The sequence below is a fragment of the Rhinolophus sinicus genome, chromosome 4 (assembly GCF_057876585.1).
Source record: "Rhinolophus sinicus isolate RSI-liver-muscle chromosome 4, RSI-T2T, whole genome shotgun sequence".
NCBI lineage: Eukaryota > Metazoa > Chordata > Mammalia > Chiroptera > Rhinolophidae > Rhinolophus > Rhinolophus sinicus.
The window spans coordinates 73430299-73448086 of record NC_142504.1 but is presented as its reverse complement, the minus strand read 5'-3'; the positions used below and the strand labels follow the sequence as shown (position 1 = coordinate 73448086).

The 17788-nt window shown below is 36.3% G+C and overlaps 1 protein-coding gene across 2 annotated transcripts in view; it reads left to right on the top strand.

Moving 5' to 3' along the window:
* The window catches only part of SMCHD1 (structural maintenance of chromosomes flexible hinge domain containing 1), a 145980-nt gene that overhangs the window by 6091 nt on the left and 122101 nt on the right, over positions 1-17788 (top strand). For both annotated transcript variants that reach the window (XM_019755744.3, XM_074340261.2), the window contains exons 2-5: positions 1359-1434; positions 2439-2600; positions 6798-6880; positions 7550-7680. In XM_019755744.3, the coding sequence (XP_019611303.2) occupies positions 1359-1434; positions 2439-2600; positions 6798-6880; positions 7550-7680 (452 nt within the window). The remainder of the gene's footprint in view (positions 1-1358; positions 1435-2438; positions 2601-6797; positions 6881-7549; positions 7681-17788) is intronic.

Sequence of the window (17788 nt, the reverse complement as noted above, 5' to 3'; positions counted from 1 at the left end):
TAAATTAGAAGTTATTTTTTAAGGCTTGTAATCAAGGTTTAGGTTCAGCTTCTTTGGAGTGAGGAAGCAAAGATTGTTCTGGTATTTCATATTACATCACATCTGTGGGCACCTAATGTATAGGTATGAGTATTTCACCCCCTGAGCAATGCTGAGATTGAATTAGTGGGATTCAGGTACTTTCAGCTGGATCCCTCTATAATAAAGTTATGATCTAGTGGTGCATCCATTGATGGTGATGTTCTGATTGCCATTCCTCCTGTATTTGTTAGCTGGCATTCTTTAAAATAACAACTGTGCTTCATCAGCTAGAGCTATTTGGTTACCATAAAATACAGTTGGTATGAGAAAGCAAGATAAATGCTTTATTCTTTTCCTTTAATTTGTCAGTATTCAGAGTAAGGAGTTGGTACCTTAGTTTCAGTAGTGACCAGTAAAGAAGACTTGAGTATCATTAGTACAGATTTTTTTCAGTTGTCTTCAGTGGTAAGGTTGTCTAGATTAACCAGTCCATCATTACATGAAGCAGAAGTCAGTCTTTTCTCTTAACCGTACATTGTTGTGTTGTTTAATTTTAGAAATAACCTTTGTCTTTTAATTTTAAAGATATGTAAAATGTTAATGACAACATTAACTTATTTTTCTAATTCTAATTTTTTGGCTAGTTGTCAAATTTCAGTTTTTCATGTGTTCATTGGTCATTTATTTGTATTTTTCTCTTTTTGATTGTTCATGTCTTTGTTGATCTTCACCTTGATTTATGAAGACTTTTTTCCTCCTAAGGATGCTATCTCCTTTTGCAACCTCCTCCAGAATTTACAATTTGCCTTAATTTTTAAAAGTTATTCTTTTGGAAGGGGTTATAATAAAGATTCTTTAATATAAATGTCCTGCGTAGCATGATTATTTTTACTTTAGTATTATAAAATATTAACCTTTATTTTCTTCTAGTACTTTTTTTACATATTTAGATATTTAATCTATATGAACATGTCTTATGTTAATACTTTGCTGCAAATAAATTTACTTCTATATTGACATGAAATAATGCCATTTCTCTGGGAGGGCCCTGCTGACGTTAAAACCTTCCCAAAATATGTCACCTATTTACTTGTGGTCCTAGGTGGCATATCATAGCAGAAAAAACAAACTTATTAAGCAAATAAGTAATTTATAGATTTGTATTTAATTATGAAAAGGCAAAATTTAACAATATCAGGACAATTCTTAGATAAATAAACATAGTAATTATTACAAGATTATAATACACTACCAGTATTTTCATATTCTTGAAAACTTGATTGTGGCATTTATTTCCTTTGTATAATAATTGATTTTATTCCTGTTGTTTTGGATAGACGCTTGGCATTTCACCTGAAGAGAAATTTGTTATTACAACAACAAGTAGGAAAGAAATTACCTGTGATAACTTTGGTAAGCAATGTTAAGTTCATGCTTTTATGTTTAATACGTTCTAGTACATCAGAGGACGATAGCTATTTGATTACATAGATAAGCATCTAAAAACTATTGATGATTTTGGTTACTTTGTTAGGATGGGGCAGGAAACTATATGTTCACAGTTTGTGCAGAGGTCATATTTTTTAAGCAAATTTATAAAAAAATTGTTGATACCATTTATGGCTACAGAAGACCTCTGTCTAGGTCCAGCACCTAGCCTCCAGTCTTCATGTGGGTCCTCAAGAAGCTAATTTTCCGGGGCCGGCCCAGTGGCTCAGGCAGTTAGAGCTCTATGCTCCTAATTCTGAAGGCTGCCGGTTCGAGTCCCACATGGGCCAGTGGGCTCTCAACCACAAGGTTGCCAGTTCGATTCCTCGACTCCCACAAGGGATGGTGGGCAGCGCCCCCTGCAACTAGCAATGGCAACTGGACCTGGAACTGAGCTGCGCCCTCCACAACTAAGACTGAAAGGACAACAACTTGACTTGGAAAAAAGTCCTGGAAGTGCACACTGTTCCCCAATAAAGTCCTGTTCCCCTTCCCCAATAAAATCTTTAAATAAAGAAAAAGGATTCTCTCTTTGTAAAAAAAAAAGAAGCTAATTTTCCGACCTAACTTCCATTGCCTTTTTTTACTCAATTAGATTCTAAAACCTGCCAATTTTTCATACCTGACTCCTTTTGAATTGAACTATTCTTCATTTCTGTTGACACCACTCTAAAGTAGTTCCTCATCTGATTTCCTGGGATAATTTTACTTACTAGGACTTGAGGGTTTCAGATAAGTGGAAGTATTTGGGCCTGTTCAACTGATAGTCTTAACAAAACGCAACTGAATTTATATATTGAGCCATTGTTTGAGGTTTGCCTGTACCATCTTTAAAGATATTTCATAGATAAAATTTGCATATTCAAAATTATAAATTCATTGTGTTTCTGATACTAGCTTCGCCTTAAGATATGACCTTTTGATTACAGATGAAACTGTTAAAGATGGAGTTACTCTATACCTGCTACAGTCAGTGGATCAGTTATTATTAACAGCTACAAAAGAACGAATTGAATTCCTACCTCATTATGATACACTGGTTAAAAGTGGCATGTATGAATATTATGCAAGTGAAGGACAAAATCCTTTGCGTAAGTATTCCATTTATACTAATTTTGATAAACGATTATTCTTCATTATCCCTGATCACATGTACCATTCCTTCACTTTAAAGAATTCTCTCACTGTACTTTATTAGAAGACTGATAAGTCATTGTGAGTTTCCTTGCTTCAGCCTCTTCATCACAATATAATTCTTTTTTTACCTAAGTCATCTTACTTCATAGTAAAGATACCTCTCCTTTAAAACTAACCTAGTATTAGAATTCATTCCCTCAACTCATAAGAGGTCTTGTATCTACACATTTTTCTGTCTCATGTATACATGGGCCTCCTACAGACCTCTCCCAATTGAGAAAAGAATTGTTTTACCTTGCAAATTTGTATAGCTAAACTGTACATGTCAGTGGTCTGTGTTCTGATTTCCATTTCTTCATTATTTCCTTCTTCTTTACTACTTGACAGTTTTTATCCTACCTTTGGATTATTTGCTAGTGATCTTTACAAATCAGTTGATTTAGAGAGTCCTCTGTCTGGACCCTGCCAAAGTCTTTAATAGACTTAGATGTTCTTTATGAATTTGCTTATTAAAATACATATTTTTAATTGTATATGCATTGTAATTTGTAGGAAATTGGAAAACAGTAGGTAAGCAAAAAGAACATTAAGAATATCCATATCTCTACCATCGTGATAAAACCACCACTAACACTTTGGTGTTAATCATTTCAGACCTTTTCATACTGTTTGGTGTTTTTTTTTTCTATTTTAGTGGTTTTTATATGATGCATACTACTTTAACCTAGTTTTCTGTTTAAAATAAAATGAACGTCTTTAATACATATGCCAGTGTATATTTTTAAGGTTAAACACTAGTTAGATAACAATATATTGAATAGTGTTCTGTTATTAGACATTTAGGTTCAGTTTTTTTATTATTACAAATGACTGAATATTCTTGTGACTAAATTTTTGTGCCCATCCTTACCTTAAGTGCTACTAATACTATTACTGCTATCAGCTGCAGTGCCAGTTATTGTGTCAAGTGCTTCATGAGCATTTTTCTCATTTAACCTTTGATCTTATGTGGTAGCTAATGGTAGGTAATGACCCTAGTTTGCAGAAGAAACTGAGGCTAAGCGATTTTAGGTAACTTGCCAAAGGCCACCCTACTAGTAAGTGTCAGAGCTAGGATTTGAACCCTAGCAGAGTGACTTCAGAGCTTGAACTCGTAACCGGTATATTTATTACCTCTGACATTGTTCTTTTCATACAAAAAAAGCTCTTCATTTCTCCAATCTTAAAAACATAATCTTATTTCTTCCATCAGCTACTGCCCAGATATTTGCTCCTGTTTACAACAAAATGACTTGAAAGAATTGACTATATTCACTGTCAGCAGTGCCTTTCCTCCCTTTGTCTCCTATTCACTCTCCTGTACTTACTTTTTTAAGGTTACCAGTGACTAAATCCAGTGATCAATTTTTAGTTCTCATTTTACTCAAGACGTTATTTGACACAGTTTATCACTTGTTCCTTGATATAATCTTTACTTGAGTTTTAAGAGACCACACTCTATTTATTTTCTTTCTACCACTGGCTGCCTTTTTTCTTCTCTTTCTCCACCTTTTAAAATAATTTATTCAGATACAATTGACATATCTCCCTACCTTCTTAAATGTTGAAGTGTCTCAGGGCTTAGTTCTCGGTCCCTTATTTTCTCTTCCTCACTTGTTAATACCATCCAAACTCATGGCTCCAAATACCATCTTTATGGCAGTGACTCAAATGGAGGTTGTGAGAAATGGTCATTTTTAGTTAAATATTGAAAATAATGCCAGGCTTATCTCCTGAATTCCAGTTTTGTCTAGCCAACCGTCCACATGGCATCTCAACTAGAACATCTAAGATGATAACCTCGATCTGTTCACTGAATCCTATACTGCAGATAGTTTTCCCATCCCAATTGATCATTGCTCTGTCCTTCCAGTTTCTTAAGCCAAAAATCAAATTACTTCTTCTGTGTCTCATATAGTTCATTCAATCTGTCAGAAAATCCTGTTGATAGTATCTTCTGTCTTTATCTAGAAATGACCATTTCTCACTACTTCTATTGCTAACACCAGGTTTGGGGAGCCATCCTATCACCTAGATTATATATTGGCCTCTTAATTCATCTCTCTTGTCATGCCTGTCCACATAAGAGTTGAGAAGTCAGATTGTGTTATTCTTCTACTGAAAACACTCATGGCTCCCATTTCTCTTAAGAGGATAGACAAAAATCTTTACAATTACATACTGGCCCCTGCAGTTCTGCTTAATACCTCTCTGACTTTGTTTCCACACTCTTCTCCTTGCTTGTTCACTCCAGTGTCAGCTTTTTACTTAGCTTAGGGCTCTCTGCCTGGAATACTCTTTCAGTCCCTGTCTCATTCCCTTGTCTCATTCAAGTCTTGTTTATCTGTCACCTTCTCAACAAAACTTGCCTTGATCACCCTATTTAAAAATGCAGCTGTGTTCCCTTTATGCCTTTGTACTGTTTTTGATCTCTTTTCTATCTCCCTTCTTTTCTCTCTCCCTTCTTTTCTCCATAGCATATACCACTTTCTAAGATGCTTTTACAATTTATTATGATTATATTTGATTTCCCATCTTTCGCCACTAGAATGTTAACTCCACAAGAACAGGACTTTTATCTGTTGTGTTCAGTTCATAGAACAATGCCTGGCAAATAGTAGGTTCTTAAATGTTTGCATATTGAATGAATCTTTAATTCTTTCTCTGGGGATAAATTTCAGATGCACATCATGAAGTCAATAGATATATGCATTTCTAAGACTTTTAATATATATTACTTATCTTCCAGATTGGTTGCATCAGTTCTCATTCCTGCCATCATTATATGAAGAAGCAGAGCATCTCATTATAAACTATTACTTTTGATTTTTGTGACTTACCTTCCTGGGTCGTTCCCTACCTTTCTTTCCTTTGCCTTCGGTATTAATTCTGGTTATTCTTGACAGTATGGTGGACATTTCTTCAAGTCATGCTGACCTTTTCTTTTTACATTTTTATCTTAGTGAACTGATTCAAGCCATAGCTGTTCTGTCATTGAAGCAAAAATCTTTATCCCTGCCTGTCTTTATTCTCTCAGAGATGTTCCAATTCCCTATTGAACATCTCACTGAACTTGATATGGTGGTAGGGCATAGCACCTAAAACTGAATTTTTCTTTCCTCCCTTCTGAATTTTCCGTTTATGGGAAATATGACCATTTATCCTGTCCTCTGGAGCAAAGACTCAAGACCATCTTGGATTTGTTTTTCTTTTAATTAGATACTAAAATTTACTCATTTCTTCCTTCCAAATTTCTCTGAACTCTTTTTTTTTCCTCCCTTTTCGTCAGTGTCCCTTCTTCATTTTTTAGAGTTACTACCCTTAGCCAGATCTTTTGTACATGTCTGATTTCTAGCTAGTTTATAAACATAACCATCCTGAAAGTCTTCAGAGTGTGGAAGTGCTTGCTGGAATGCTACTCTGTGGATTAATTATAGCTTTAGTTGCGTTAAGTTTCAGGGGAAGTAAGAGACATAAATTTCGTGTGTTCCCCTTTTTAATTAAGGGAATAAAAATGGGAAAAAAGGAAAATATTAGGAACAATGCAGAACTGGTGATAAATGGAACATCAAGTTGGTTGTGTAGTAGAAAATCAGTAGTTCTGTATCGGTTAAGCAAGACATGTTCTGCCACTTGACAAGTTGCTGTTATTGAAAGATTTCTATATCTAAATTAGCTCTTAATAGACACTTTTATAGTTGCTTTATATTTGCCTCATATCTCTATTTGTGCTTGCTTTTGACATCTGCTTAATGTAATTGCCTACCACAGTACTATTTGATTTTACGGATATGGTCTTCTGTCTCCTATGTCTGTATATCTGTCTTTAGATTATAAACTCCTTGAGGCCAGGAATCATGGCTGGTTGACTCATTGTGTATAATGCTATACAAATATTGGTTGATGACAGCTTTTTTATGCTGGTGGTGATTGGTGATGATGCCTTTAATTACGTGTTGCATTATTAGGATCTGTATAATACTTTAATTCTAGTTCTTTGAGAAATAGAGGTGATGACTTAAGGTATTTCAGAGTTTCTGCTACTTGGAACTTTTATATGAAGTATTTGGGAGGGAAAGTTTAAGCAATAATCTTTTCTCATTCTCTTCCAGCATTTGCTCTTGCAGAATTAATTGACAATTCATTGTCTGCTACTTCTTGTAACACTGGAATTAGAAGAATACAAATCAAATTGGTAAGAAAATAGTACTATAAAGCAATTTAACTTTTCCTTTTGTAGAAGTAGTATAAGTTCATTGGAGAAAAATTAGAAAAAAAGATAAACTGAACGTAGAAATGATTATCTGCTATCTTTTCATTCATTGTTAAAATTTTTTCATGTGCCCTTTTCTCTGTGCATAGATGTATATAATATATGTGTGATCATAGTGTACATTTTGTTTTTTGTGATCTTTTCTTAAATATTTTCATATCATGAAAATTCTACAATATAATGTACTATTGCTGCAGTTTGGTTTATTGGCTATAATATAAATTATAATATAATATAAATTATAAATATAATATTAATCAGCCTACTGTTGTTGAGCATTTAAGTTTTTTTTCTGTATTTTTGCCATTGTAAGCAATACTGGCATGATAAACATCCGTATAGGTCTTGCTACACATCGGTGATTAATTCTTCAAGCTAAATTACTAAGAAATGAAATTTCTGGGTTAAAGGACGTGAAGAATTCTAAGGCTTTTTTGATTCATACAGCTGAAGTATCTTTTAGGTAGCTGTATTTATACTTCCATCATCAATGTATGAGTGAGCCCACTGAATCACTTCTATATTTAACTTTTCATGTTTTTAATATTGATTTTACTTTTCCTGTCTTTTTGAACTTATTTTATTTCATAGCATTTTGATGAAACACAAGGAAAACCTGCTGTTGCAGTGATAGATAATGGAAGAGGAATGACCTCTAAACAGCTTAACAACTGGGCCGTGTATAGGTTGTCAAAATTTACAAGGCAAGGTGACTTTGAAAGGTTAGAAAACCTTAATCACTTTTTTATGGGCAGCTGGGTGTTTTAATAAGGATAAGAATTTATGTATTTTTTTAGTTGTACATGATGCATTGGAGGTTTTGATGTTATCAGAATATTTATTTAGATTTTATATTATAGAATTTTTATGATCAATACTTAGTTTAGAAATAGTCAAAACTACATAAATCATGTTGTGCCCTTCCATTGAACAATTTTTTTATATTTCCTGAGGTATGTAGGAGTTATGTTGTTATGTTGAGTACTTTGGAGCTTTTTCCCCTTATTAAGTTTTAGAGCAGTAGAATGGTTTTCAAATAGGCTTTGGGGGGGGAGGGTGCCAGGTGGCTCAGGCGGTTGGAGCACTGTGCTCCTAACGTGTGCTACCATGAGTGGCTGGTGGCCGACAGCCATGAGTGGCCAGCAGCCATCGTGAGCGGCCGGCAGCTGACGAGAGCAGTCGTGAGCTGCTGTGAGCTGCCATGAGCGGCCAACCAACGACTAGCGACTGACTGCCTCGACTGCCTCAACTGGGTGGAGTGCAAGGCTCATAATACCAGCATGGGCCAGGGAACTGCGCCCTACAACTAAACTGAGAAACAATGGCTTAAAAACGGGGGGGCAGGTGCAAACTTAAATAAATAAATAAATAAAATAGGCTTTAGAAATCACCTGGTACCACTTTTAAAATAGCTGGTGAACCACACATAGTTCTGTTGAGCTCATTGTGCTCTACTTTCAGGTCTCTGTGTTACAATTTCTGTGTTACAAAATGTTCACAGCTGTTAGGGAATAGAATTTAGTCAGGAGTTTTGTATCAGAATGTGCTTGTAGAAAATATCCTTAATGAAAATGTCTTAGAGGAAACAAAATATGCTAGAGGCTGTCTGGGATATAAAGATTTAGGTCCTTGGAATATAGCTACCAATAAATTCTAGTAAGTGCAGTGACCCACAAATGTTTTGATATTTTAAGGTCTGTTGTGCACTTTAGCAAACACTTACGAAGAGTCTGTTGGCATTCTTATTAAGTAGTTAGTATTTGTGCATATCCTGTTTTGCTCTTTGCTATGTCAAGGAAAGTCACCCAAATTTAAGGACTGATCTCAATAATATGTTAAAAATTAATGTAGTTAGCATTCTCATTTCTGAAATTTCATCACCCTCATAATTTTCATCAAATTTGTGAGAGGCAGTATCGTGAAGAACAAAGGCCTGGAATCATTTGGCCTCGTTTGAATTCTAGCCTTTCTAGTTGTATGACATTGGTCAAGGTACTTGTGTCAGTTTACATATCTGTAAAATGGGGATAATACCTCATAAGGTTTTGTGAAGACCAAGTGAATGAGTATATGTAAGATCCTTAGGGTAGAGCCTGGCATATGGTAAGCAGTCAATAAATATAAGCTGTCACTTTAGTTATTACTACTCATTCTTGGCCTCAGACTTTTCTACAACTACTCTTTTTCACTGTTTTCATGAGTAATACCACTTCAAGGATTTATAAAATAGAGAACAATATGATAGAAATATTAGGCAAAAAGGAAAGGAGAATAGATGGTTGATCTAAAAGGTCAGAAAAAAGTTAGTTAAATAAAATGGAAGAGTAGAAAGAAGTAGAGTCTATTAAAGTTAAATCTTAACTGGATTCATGGGACACTTATTTTTCTCTAGATTTTAACACAATACAAACTTTTAAACTTAATCCAAATGTTAGGGAATGTTTTAATTTTTGGTAGAAATCAACCTGTTGCTGGTTTTGGTCCTAGCTTTATAGGTGTTGTGTCAGTAAACAATCAGTTGTTACAGTTATGTATTCATACTGCTCGAGTCCAGTAGTAGTCTCTTGACCCATTCCAATTTCTGTTAACATTAGATATACTCCCTCACTCCCCTAGCTACTACTATAGAAAAAATTATCAGTTGCTCTACTGCTTCAAGTTTAGTTTTTACTGGATATAAAAATGGATGTCACAGGAGACAGGCTGTGGAAGAAAAGGATGAACATCCTAAGTACAAAATAGCTGACTATCTTGGCCTCTAGCTTCTGTCATAGTAGAGAGAAAAACAGAAGTAAACACACACAAAAATCACAATCATTTCAGTTATTGACTATTGCTAGTAAGAACATATTGAGTAATGTTAGAGCCTGATGGCCATCTCATTTAGGTATGGTGAGTGGCCTCTTTGAATTTACATTTGAGTTGAGGCTTGAAAGAAGAAAATACTCAAATGAAGACCTGGGATAAGAGTATTCCAAATAGAGGGGACATCAGCAGAGACCCTGAAATTGTGAGCAGCTTGTTTTGTTTGAGAGATGGAAAGGAGACCAGTGTGGTACATGAAGGGAAAAGTAAAGGGAGATGAAATGAGAGTTTTCATTTGACAATATCCTTTATAACTTTGACTCACCTTGGTACTACCTTTCTCTCTGCCATTTATATTTTGAAAAATTTCAAGCCAACAAATAAGTAGAAAGAACACTATTAGCAATCATATAGCTTTCACCTAGATTTAGCAGTTAAAATTTTGCCACATTTGTCATCTTCTCTATCGACCTACCTACCTATACACACACATAAAAAAATAAAACAGACTCTTACATTTTCTCTTCCTAAATCATTTGAAAGTAAGTTGCAGTATCTCCTTCGTAGGGAAGTTCTCATAAATAACCATAATACCATTATCACACCCAAGAAATTTATCATTGATTCAAAATAGCTAATGTCCATATTTAGATTTTTTTTTTTCCCTTTGGCATGTCTCTCTGGTTTCCTTTATTCTGTAGTAATGTTCCACACTTGTGTTTTTCATGAAATTGTCTTTTTTTTTTTGCCCTAGAGTTCAGGCTAGTTATAGAATAATCCACAGCCTGGATCTGAGTGTTTCCTAAGCACTCTTCTTTTCCTCAACATTTTATGAACGTTTTCAAGTGTACAGAAAAGTTGAAATTCTACAGCAAATACGCAGATACTCAGACCTAGTGTTTACCATAGATAGTTGCTTTATCACCTCTCTATATATAACACTAGCCTTCAGTTTATGTTAATTTTTGATTCAGTTGAAATAAATCACAGTGAACTTTTTCCTAATGCTTTAACCATTGATATCATTACAACAAAAGCATTCAGTGTTTTTTGTTTTGAGGTAAAATTTACATACGGTGAAATGCTCATACCTGTTTAAGTGTGTCTTTGTTGAATTTATTTTTTTGAGGCCATATAATTCATATGCCATAAAATTCACCATATTAAAGTATACAATTCCATGGTTTTGAATATAGTCACAAAGTTGTGCAACCATCATCACTAATTTCAGAACGTTTTTCTCACTCCAAAAGAAACCCTGTAAATTTGTAGTCTCCCTCTCTACTCCTGGCAATCATTAATATACTTTTAATAGTTGTTAATCTACTTTTTTAGTTGTTTTTCTAGGGATTACAGTTAACATTTTAATTTATAACGTTCCAGTTGCACTAATGTGAACTTAACGTCAATAATATACAAAAACTTTACTCTTACATAGCTTAATTTCTCTCCCACTCCTTTGTATTATTTTTATGTAAATGACATCTTTATACATTATAACCCTGTCAACACAGTTTTATAGTTATTGCTTTATGCAGCTATCTTTTAAATCAGATAGAAGTTATAAATGTTAGATTTATACTGTCTTTTTATATTTATATACAGTTATCTCTACTTTACTCTTTGTTTCTTGTATTCAAGTTACTTTCTAGTGTCCAAAAGACTCTATTTAATAGCTACTTTAGGGCAGATCTGCTAATGATAGAGTCCCTTAGTTTTTATTTATCTGGGAATGTCTTAATCTCTCCCTCATTTTTAAATGCTAGATAAGGAATTCTTGACTGACAGTGTTATTCTGTCAGCACCTTGAGTATGTTAGCTCATTGCTTCCTGGCTTCATGATTTCTGATAAGAATCAATTGTTAATCTTAGGGAGTATCCCTTGTATGTGACCAATCACTTCTCTCTATCTGCTTTCAAGATTGTCTTTTTTCTGGATTTTGAAATTTTGATTCTGATGTGTCTAGGTTTCGATCTCTTTCAGTTTAATCCTATTTCATGTTTGTTGAACTTCTTGGATGTGTAGATTAATGTTTTCATCAGATTTGGGAATTTTTTGGCCATTATTCCTTAAAATACTGTCTTTCCTCTCCTTCTGTGGCTCATGTTATCCATATACTGATGTACTTGATGATGCCCCCTAAGTCTCTGAGGCTCTGTTCATTTTTCTTCATTCTTTTTCCTTTTTGATCCTCAGACTGAATAAATCAGTCTACCTACTTTTTAAGTTCACTAATCTTTCTGCCAACTCAAATTGCTTGTGAGCCATTTAGCTGAATTTTTCATTTCATGTATTGTTCTTTTTCAGTTCCAGAATCTATTAGGTTCTTTTTAAATGATTTCTCTCTATATTGATGTTCGCTCTTTGGTGAAACACTATTCTCATACTTTACTTCATTAACCATAATATCTGTTCATTGAATGTATTTAAAGTAGCAGATTTAAATCTTTGTCTACTAATTCCAATGTCTGCGCTTTCTCTGGACTGTTTCTACTGACTCCTGTTTTTCCTGTGTATTGGCCATACTTTAATATTTCTTGGTGTGGTACTCAAAATTTTTTGCTGAGAACAAGACACTTCAAATAATATAATGTGGCAGCTCTGGAAATCGGATTTATCCCCCTACACAAGGCTTGTTGTTGCTTCTGGTTTTTGTTGTTTGTGTAGTGACTTCCGTAAGCTAATTCTGTAAAATCTGTATTCCTTTACTTGTGTTGCCACCGAAATCTCTGCTTAGTGGTTAGCTAATGATTTCCTTAAATGTCTGGAACCAGTAAGTCTCCCAGCTTTTGCCAAGGGGTTCTGTGTGCATATAGGGTGATGTTTTTAGTGTTCTAGCAGGAAGCTTACAACTCTTTCTTAGCCTTAACTTCTTGCTTGCACAGAACCTCATAGTCAGCCAGAATGACAGTTAGGGCCTTCTCAGTTCTCTTTTGAGCATGTATGTGTACAACTCTGCACATGAGTGTGACTTTCTTGATTCTCATGAATTTGCTGGAGCTTTTAAAAACCACTATGGACCTCTCATTCTCCATATTTTCCATGTAAATTTTTGGCCAGATTCTTGTTTTCTCTCAACTGTTTTCATTGCTTTAGCCAGCTGTGATGATAAACAATTGCCACTGATTGTTTTTGACAAATGGCCCAGGGAAACTTTCACAGTGAGCAAGTTTTGAACTAGGTCCAGTAAAGACAAACCCTGTGAGTGGAGATTCCTGTCAGGTCTAATAGTGGCAGTTCTAGGGTAAAGAGACTTTTGGAGAACTGCAAAATTATTCCAATGACTCCTAAGCTGCTGGTTTTCACCATGATTGCAGGGTTGTTAGTTTTCAAGACTTCTGTGGAGCTGGTAAGAGGGGAATGGGGTAGAGCATGTTAAAACATCACAGAGGAAGCTGTTTTTACCGAGATTCAGCCATGTCTTGAATAAACACTCCTTGGATTGTTGCGAGACTTTGGTTAATTTTTTTAGAGTTCTGAAAATGTTGATTTTTGACAGTTTTTGGGGGGTCTTGTTGATTTTATCAATGAGTAGATTTTCATAGGTCCTTACTTTGCCATTCTGGAAGTGCTCACTCTTTTAACTGATTTTTGACAGCTGCATACACCTGTGTAATACAAACCTCTGTTAAGATACAGAACATTACATGAATCTAGGAAATTTTCTCATGTCTGGGACACTATTATAATAATTGCCTTAGAAGTTAAATTAGATAGCTAGAACATAGTTGTTATATTGTGTGTTTAATTATTTTGTAGAAGAAAGAAGGTGACTGACATTCCTTAGGTCTTCTGGGTGGCCATAATTCAGGTGCGTGTTGGATCAGTGCTACTTTCTGCACTTTCAACTTGCCCAGCAATTAAAAGGCTCTTAAATCAGGGAGCCATTTTTGTGAAAATAAAAATAGCATCCCTCATGACCCACTTTCTATGCCATTTCAGGTTGCAGAAATGGACTCCAACAGGATTTTCCCCAAGAAAAAAATTTGCCTTTAGTATTTTTCTGCAAATTAAGATGAGCTTTTTGATGTTTGTGTTAACTTGAATTTAAAGAGTGTATAACATTGAGGCATGCTACTTTAATTTGGTTGTTTTCACTGTGTCTCACAGATTTATTCCAGGAACCTCTGGTCATTTATCAGTTTTGTTGAAAGCGAAGCATTCTTTCTTTTTCTTAATTAATAATTTAAATTTTTCAATTGCAGTTGACATACAATATTATATTAGTTTCAGGTGTACAACATAGTGATTAGACGTTTATATAACTTACAAAGTGATCACCCCGATAAATCTAGTTCCCATCTGACACCTTAAATAGTTCTTACAATATAATTGACTATATCCCTTATACTATACTTTACATGGCCATGACTGTTGTGTAACTGCCAATTTGTTAATTCTTTACTTAATTCTTTCTCCTTTTTCACCTGCCTTCCCAACTACCCCTTCCATCTGGCAACCATCAAAATATTCTTTGTATCTATGAGTTTGTTTCTGTTTTGTTTGTTTGTTTATTTTGTGCTTTAGATTCTACATATATGTGAAATCATAGGGCATTTGTCTTTCTCTGTCTGCCTTACTCCACTCAGCACGACACTCTCTAGGTACATCCATGTTATTGCAGATGGCAAGATTTAATTTTTTCTATGATTGAGTAATATTCCATTGTATATATGTACCACTTCTTCTTTATCTATTCATCCATTGATGGATACCCAGGTTGTCTCCGGGTAAATAATGCTACAATGAACATAGGGAAGCACATGTCCCTTTGTTTGGGTATCTTTGGATAAATACCTAGAAATGGGATTCCTGGGTCCATCTTTGTCTCTTTTTATAGCCTTTGTTTTAAAGTCTGTTTTGTCTGGTATAAGTATTGCTACCCCAGATTTTTTTCATTGCCATTTTCATGAATATTTTTTTCCATCCCTTTACTTTCAGTCTGTGTGTGTCTTTCAGTCTGAATTGAGTCTCTTGTAGGCAGCATATGTAAGGGTCATGTTTCCTTACTTATTCAGCCACCTTATGTCTTTTGATTGGAGCATTTAATCTATTTACATTTAAGGTTATTATTGATAGGTGTGTAGTTATTGCCATTTTATTATTCATATATATTTTTAAAAGATGTCTGATTTATTTATTTATTTATTTATTTATTTATTTATTTATTTATTTTTAATTGGAGAATGTTGGGGAACAGTGTGTTTCTCCAGGGCTCATCAGCTCCAAGTTGTTGTCCTTCAACGTAGTTGTGGAGGGCGCAGCTCACCTCCAAGTCCAGTTGCTGTTTTCAATCTTTAGTTGCAGGGGGCACAGCCCACCATCCCATCTGGGAATTGAACGGGCAACCTTGTTGTTAACAGCTTGCGCTCTAAACAACTGAGCCATCCAGTCGCTCCTCTTGCAGCTCAGCGGCAGCTCATTGTCTTCAATCTAGTTTTGGAAGGCACAGCTCACTGGCTCATGTGGGAATCGAACCGGCAACCCTATTGTTAAGAGCTCACGCTCTAACCAACTGAGCCATCCGGAGGCCCATTATTCATATTTTTTATCCTTTTTTTTTTCCTCTTATAGAACTCCCTCTAACATTTCTTGTAATGCTGGTTTGGTGTTAATGAACTCCTTTAACTTGTCTTTAAAGCTCTTTGTCCTTTGATTCTAAATGATAGCTTTGCTGGGTAAAGTCATCCTGGTTGTAGGTCCTTTCTTTTCATTATTTTGAATGTTTCATGCCAGTCCCTTCTGGCCTGCAAAGTTTCTGTTGAGAAATCAGCTGATAGTCGATGGGAGCTCCCTTGTGGGTAACTAAGTGCTTTCTCTTGCTGCTTTTAAGAGTCTGTCTTCATCTTTAACCTTTGGTGTTTTAATTATGATGTGTCTTGGTTTGGGCCTCTTTGGGTTCATTTTGTTTGGGTCGCTGTGCTTTCTGGACTTTTATGTCTATTTCCTTCACCAGGTTAGAGAAGTTTCATATCATTATTTTTTCAAATAGGTTTTCAGTTCCTTCCTCTGTCTCTTCTTCTGGTACCCCCATGATACAAATGTTGGTATGCTTGATGTTCCAGGGGCTCCTTAAACTACCCTCATTTTTTAGATTGTTTTTCTTTTTGCTGTTCTGATTAGCTATTTTCTGCTATCTTGTCTTCCAAATCACTAATTCGATCCTCTGCTTCATCTAATCTATTGATTCCCTCTAATATATTCTTTATTTCAGTTATTGTATTTTTTGTTTCTGACTGGTTCTTTTTTATATTGTCTCTTCTCTATTTTTATGTTTCCATTTTCTTTGTTGAAGTTCTCACCGAGATCATTGAGCATTCTTATCATGAGTGTTTTGAACTCTGTGTCTGGTAGATTGCTTGTCTCCATTTTGTTTAGTTCTTTTTCTGGAGCTTTGTTCTGTTCTTTCATTTGGGATATGTGTCTTGTCTCCTCATTTTGGCTGCCTCCCTAATTTGTTTCTATGTATTAAGTAGGGCTGCTATGTCTCTCGGTCTTAATAGAGTGGCCTTATGTAGTAGGTGTCCTGTGGGGCCCAGTGACACAGTCTCCCTGTCACCTGAGCCGGATGATGCAGGTATGTTTCTTGTGTGGATTGTGTGTATCCTCATAGTGTAGCTGAATCTTGGTTGCTGTTTGCACATCAGTGGGAGGGATTGACCCTCGGGCTGACTGGCTGTGAGGATTGGCCGCTGTAACTACAGTGGAGGAGCTGTTGTATAGGGCCCAACCCTGTGTAGCAGGATTCACTTTAGTAGGGCTCTGGTGCCTGCCCAGTCTGCCCTTTGGGTGTGTCGTTTATGGATGCAGTGAGTGGTATTCCAGCTTGATTGAAAGCTGTCCACTGGATGTGCCAGTCCTGGGGTCTCTTGGGAGGGGCCCTGCCCCAGGCCAAATTCGCTGCAACCTGTGCCCTGGCTAGAGCCACCTGGCATGAGCCACAAAGCATTCTGCCAGTGTCTTTCATTCATGCTAGGCTTGTATGTGCCTTGAGAGGCCAAGCCATGAACTGAGGCCAGCTGTCACTAGTGGTGGACTTGGTGCTGCTCAGCAAGAGGTATGGGGATGCCAATGCCAGATGCTGCTTGTTTGTATTTTGTGAACCTTTGAGAGATTTTACAAAAGTCCGCGGCATGAGCCAAGACAGGTCATTTGTACGGAAAAGCCACTGGAAGAGGCTTGGTTGCGTCAGGCAGGGACTCAGGGAATCACCAGGACAGGGTTAGTAGTGCTAGCTAGGTTGATGGAGACTCAGATATGTGGCCACCTGCGTCTGCATGCTCGGGTAGGGCAGGGCTCAACAGATATAATGGATTCCACCAGCACTTCTGTGTGGGAGAAAGTTCCTCCTCCAGCCCTTGCCCTGTAGTCAGAGAATCCATTTCCTCCGTGTATTTCCCTGGCACCTTTTGAGTTGCTGCCCAGTGCTGCAGCTCAGAGTGAGTCTGTCAGCAAAGTAAGTCTGTGTATGGTCCATTTAAGAGGAATGTCTGGGACTCCAGCTGCCCTGCGTCTCACTCAGCGACTATCTCTGCTGTTTTTCCCAGCCAGAAGTTGTGTGGGACCCTAGGCTGGGGAGCTTGATGTGCGTCTGGGAACCCTCACTCTTCCGGGGTGACCTCCACAGCTGAGCTATCCCTCCCGATTTTTAACCACCACACGTGCAGGATCAGTCTCTACTGCGTCTCTGCCACTGCCAGTCTCGAGGTGGCTACTTCTGTATGTCTTTAGTTGTAGGACTTCTGTTCAGCTAGACTTCAGGTTGGTTCTGAGTAATGGTTGTTCTGTAGTTGTGATTTCATGGTTGTGAGAGGAGGCAAGCACAGCGTTTACCTACTCTGCTGTCTTGACTGGGAATCCCGAAGCAGTCTTCATTGTGGCTGTTTTTTGCCCTTTGGTAGATTGAAGATAGTGAGATAAATACACGTATGTGTTCATTCTACTGTTTTTCCTGGAAGCCACTTATATCGTTTTTAGTTTCTGTTAAAATTTGATCATCTCTCCTATTCCTTTTTCTTACTTTC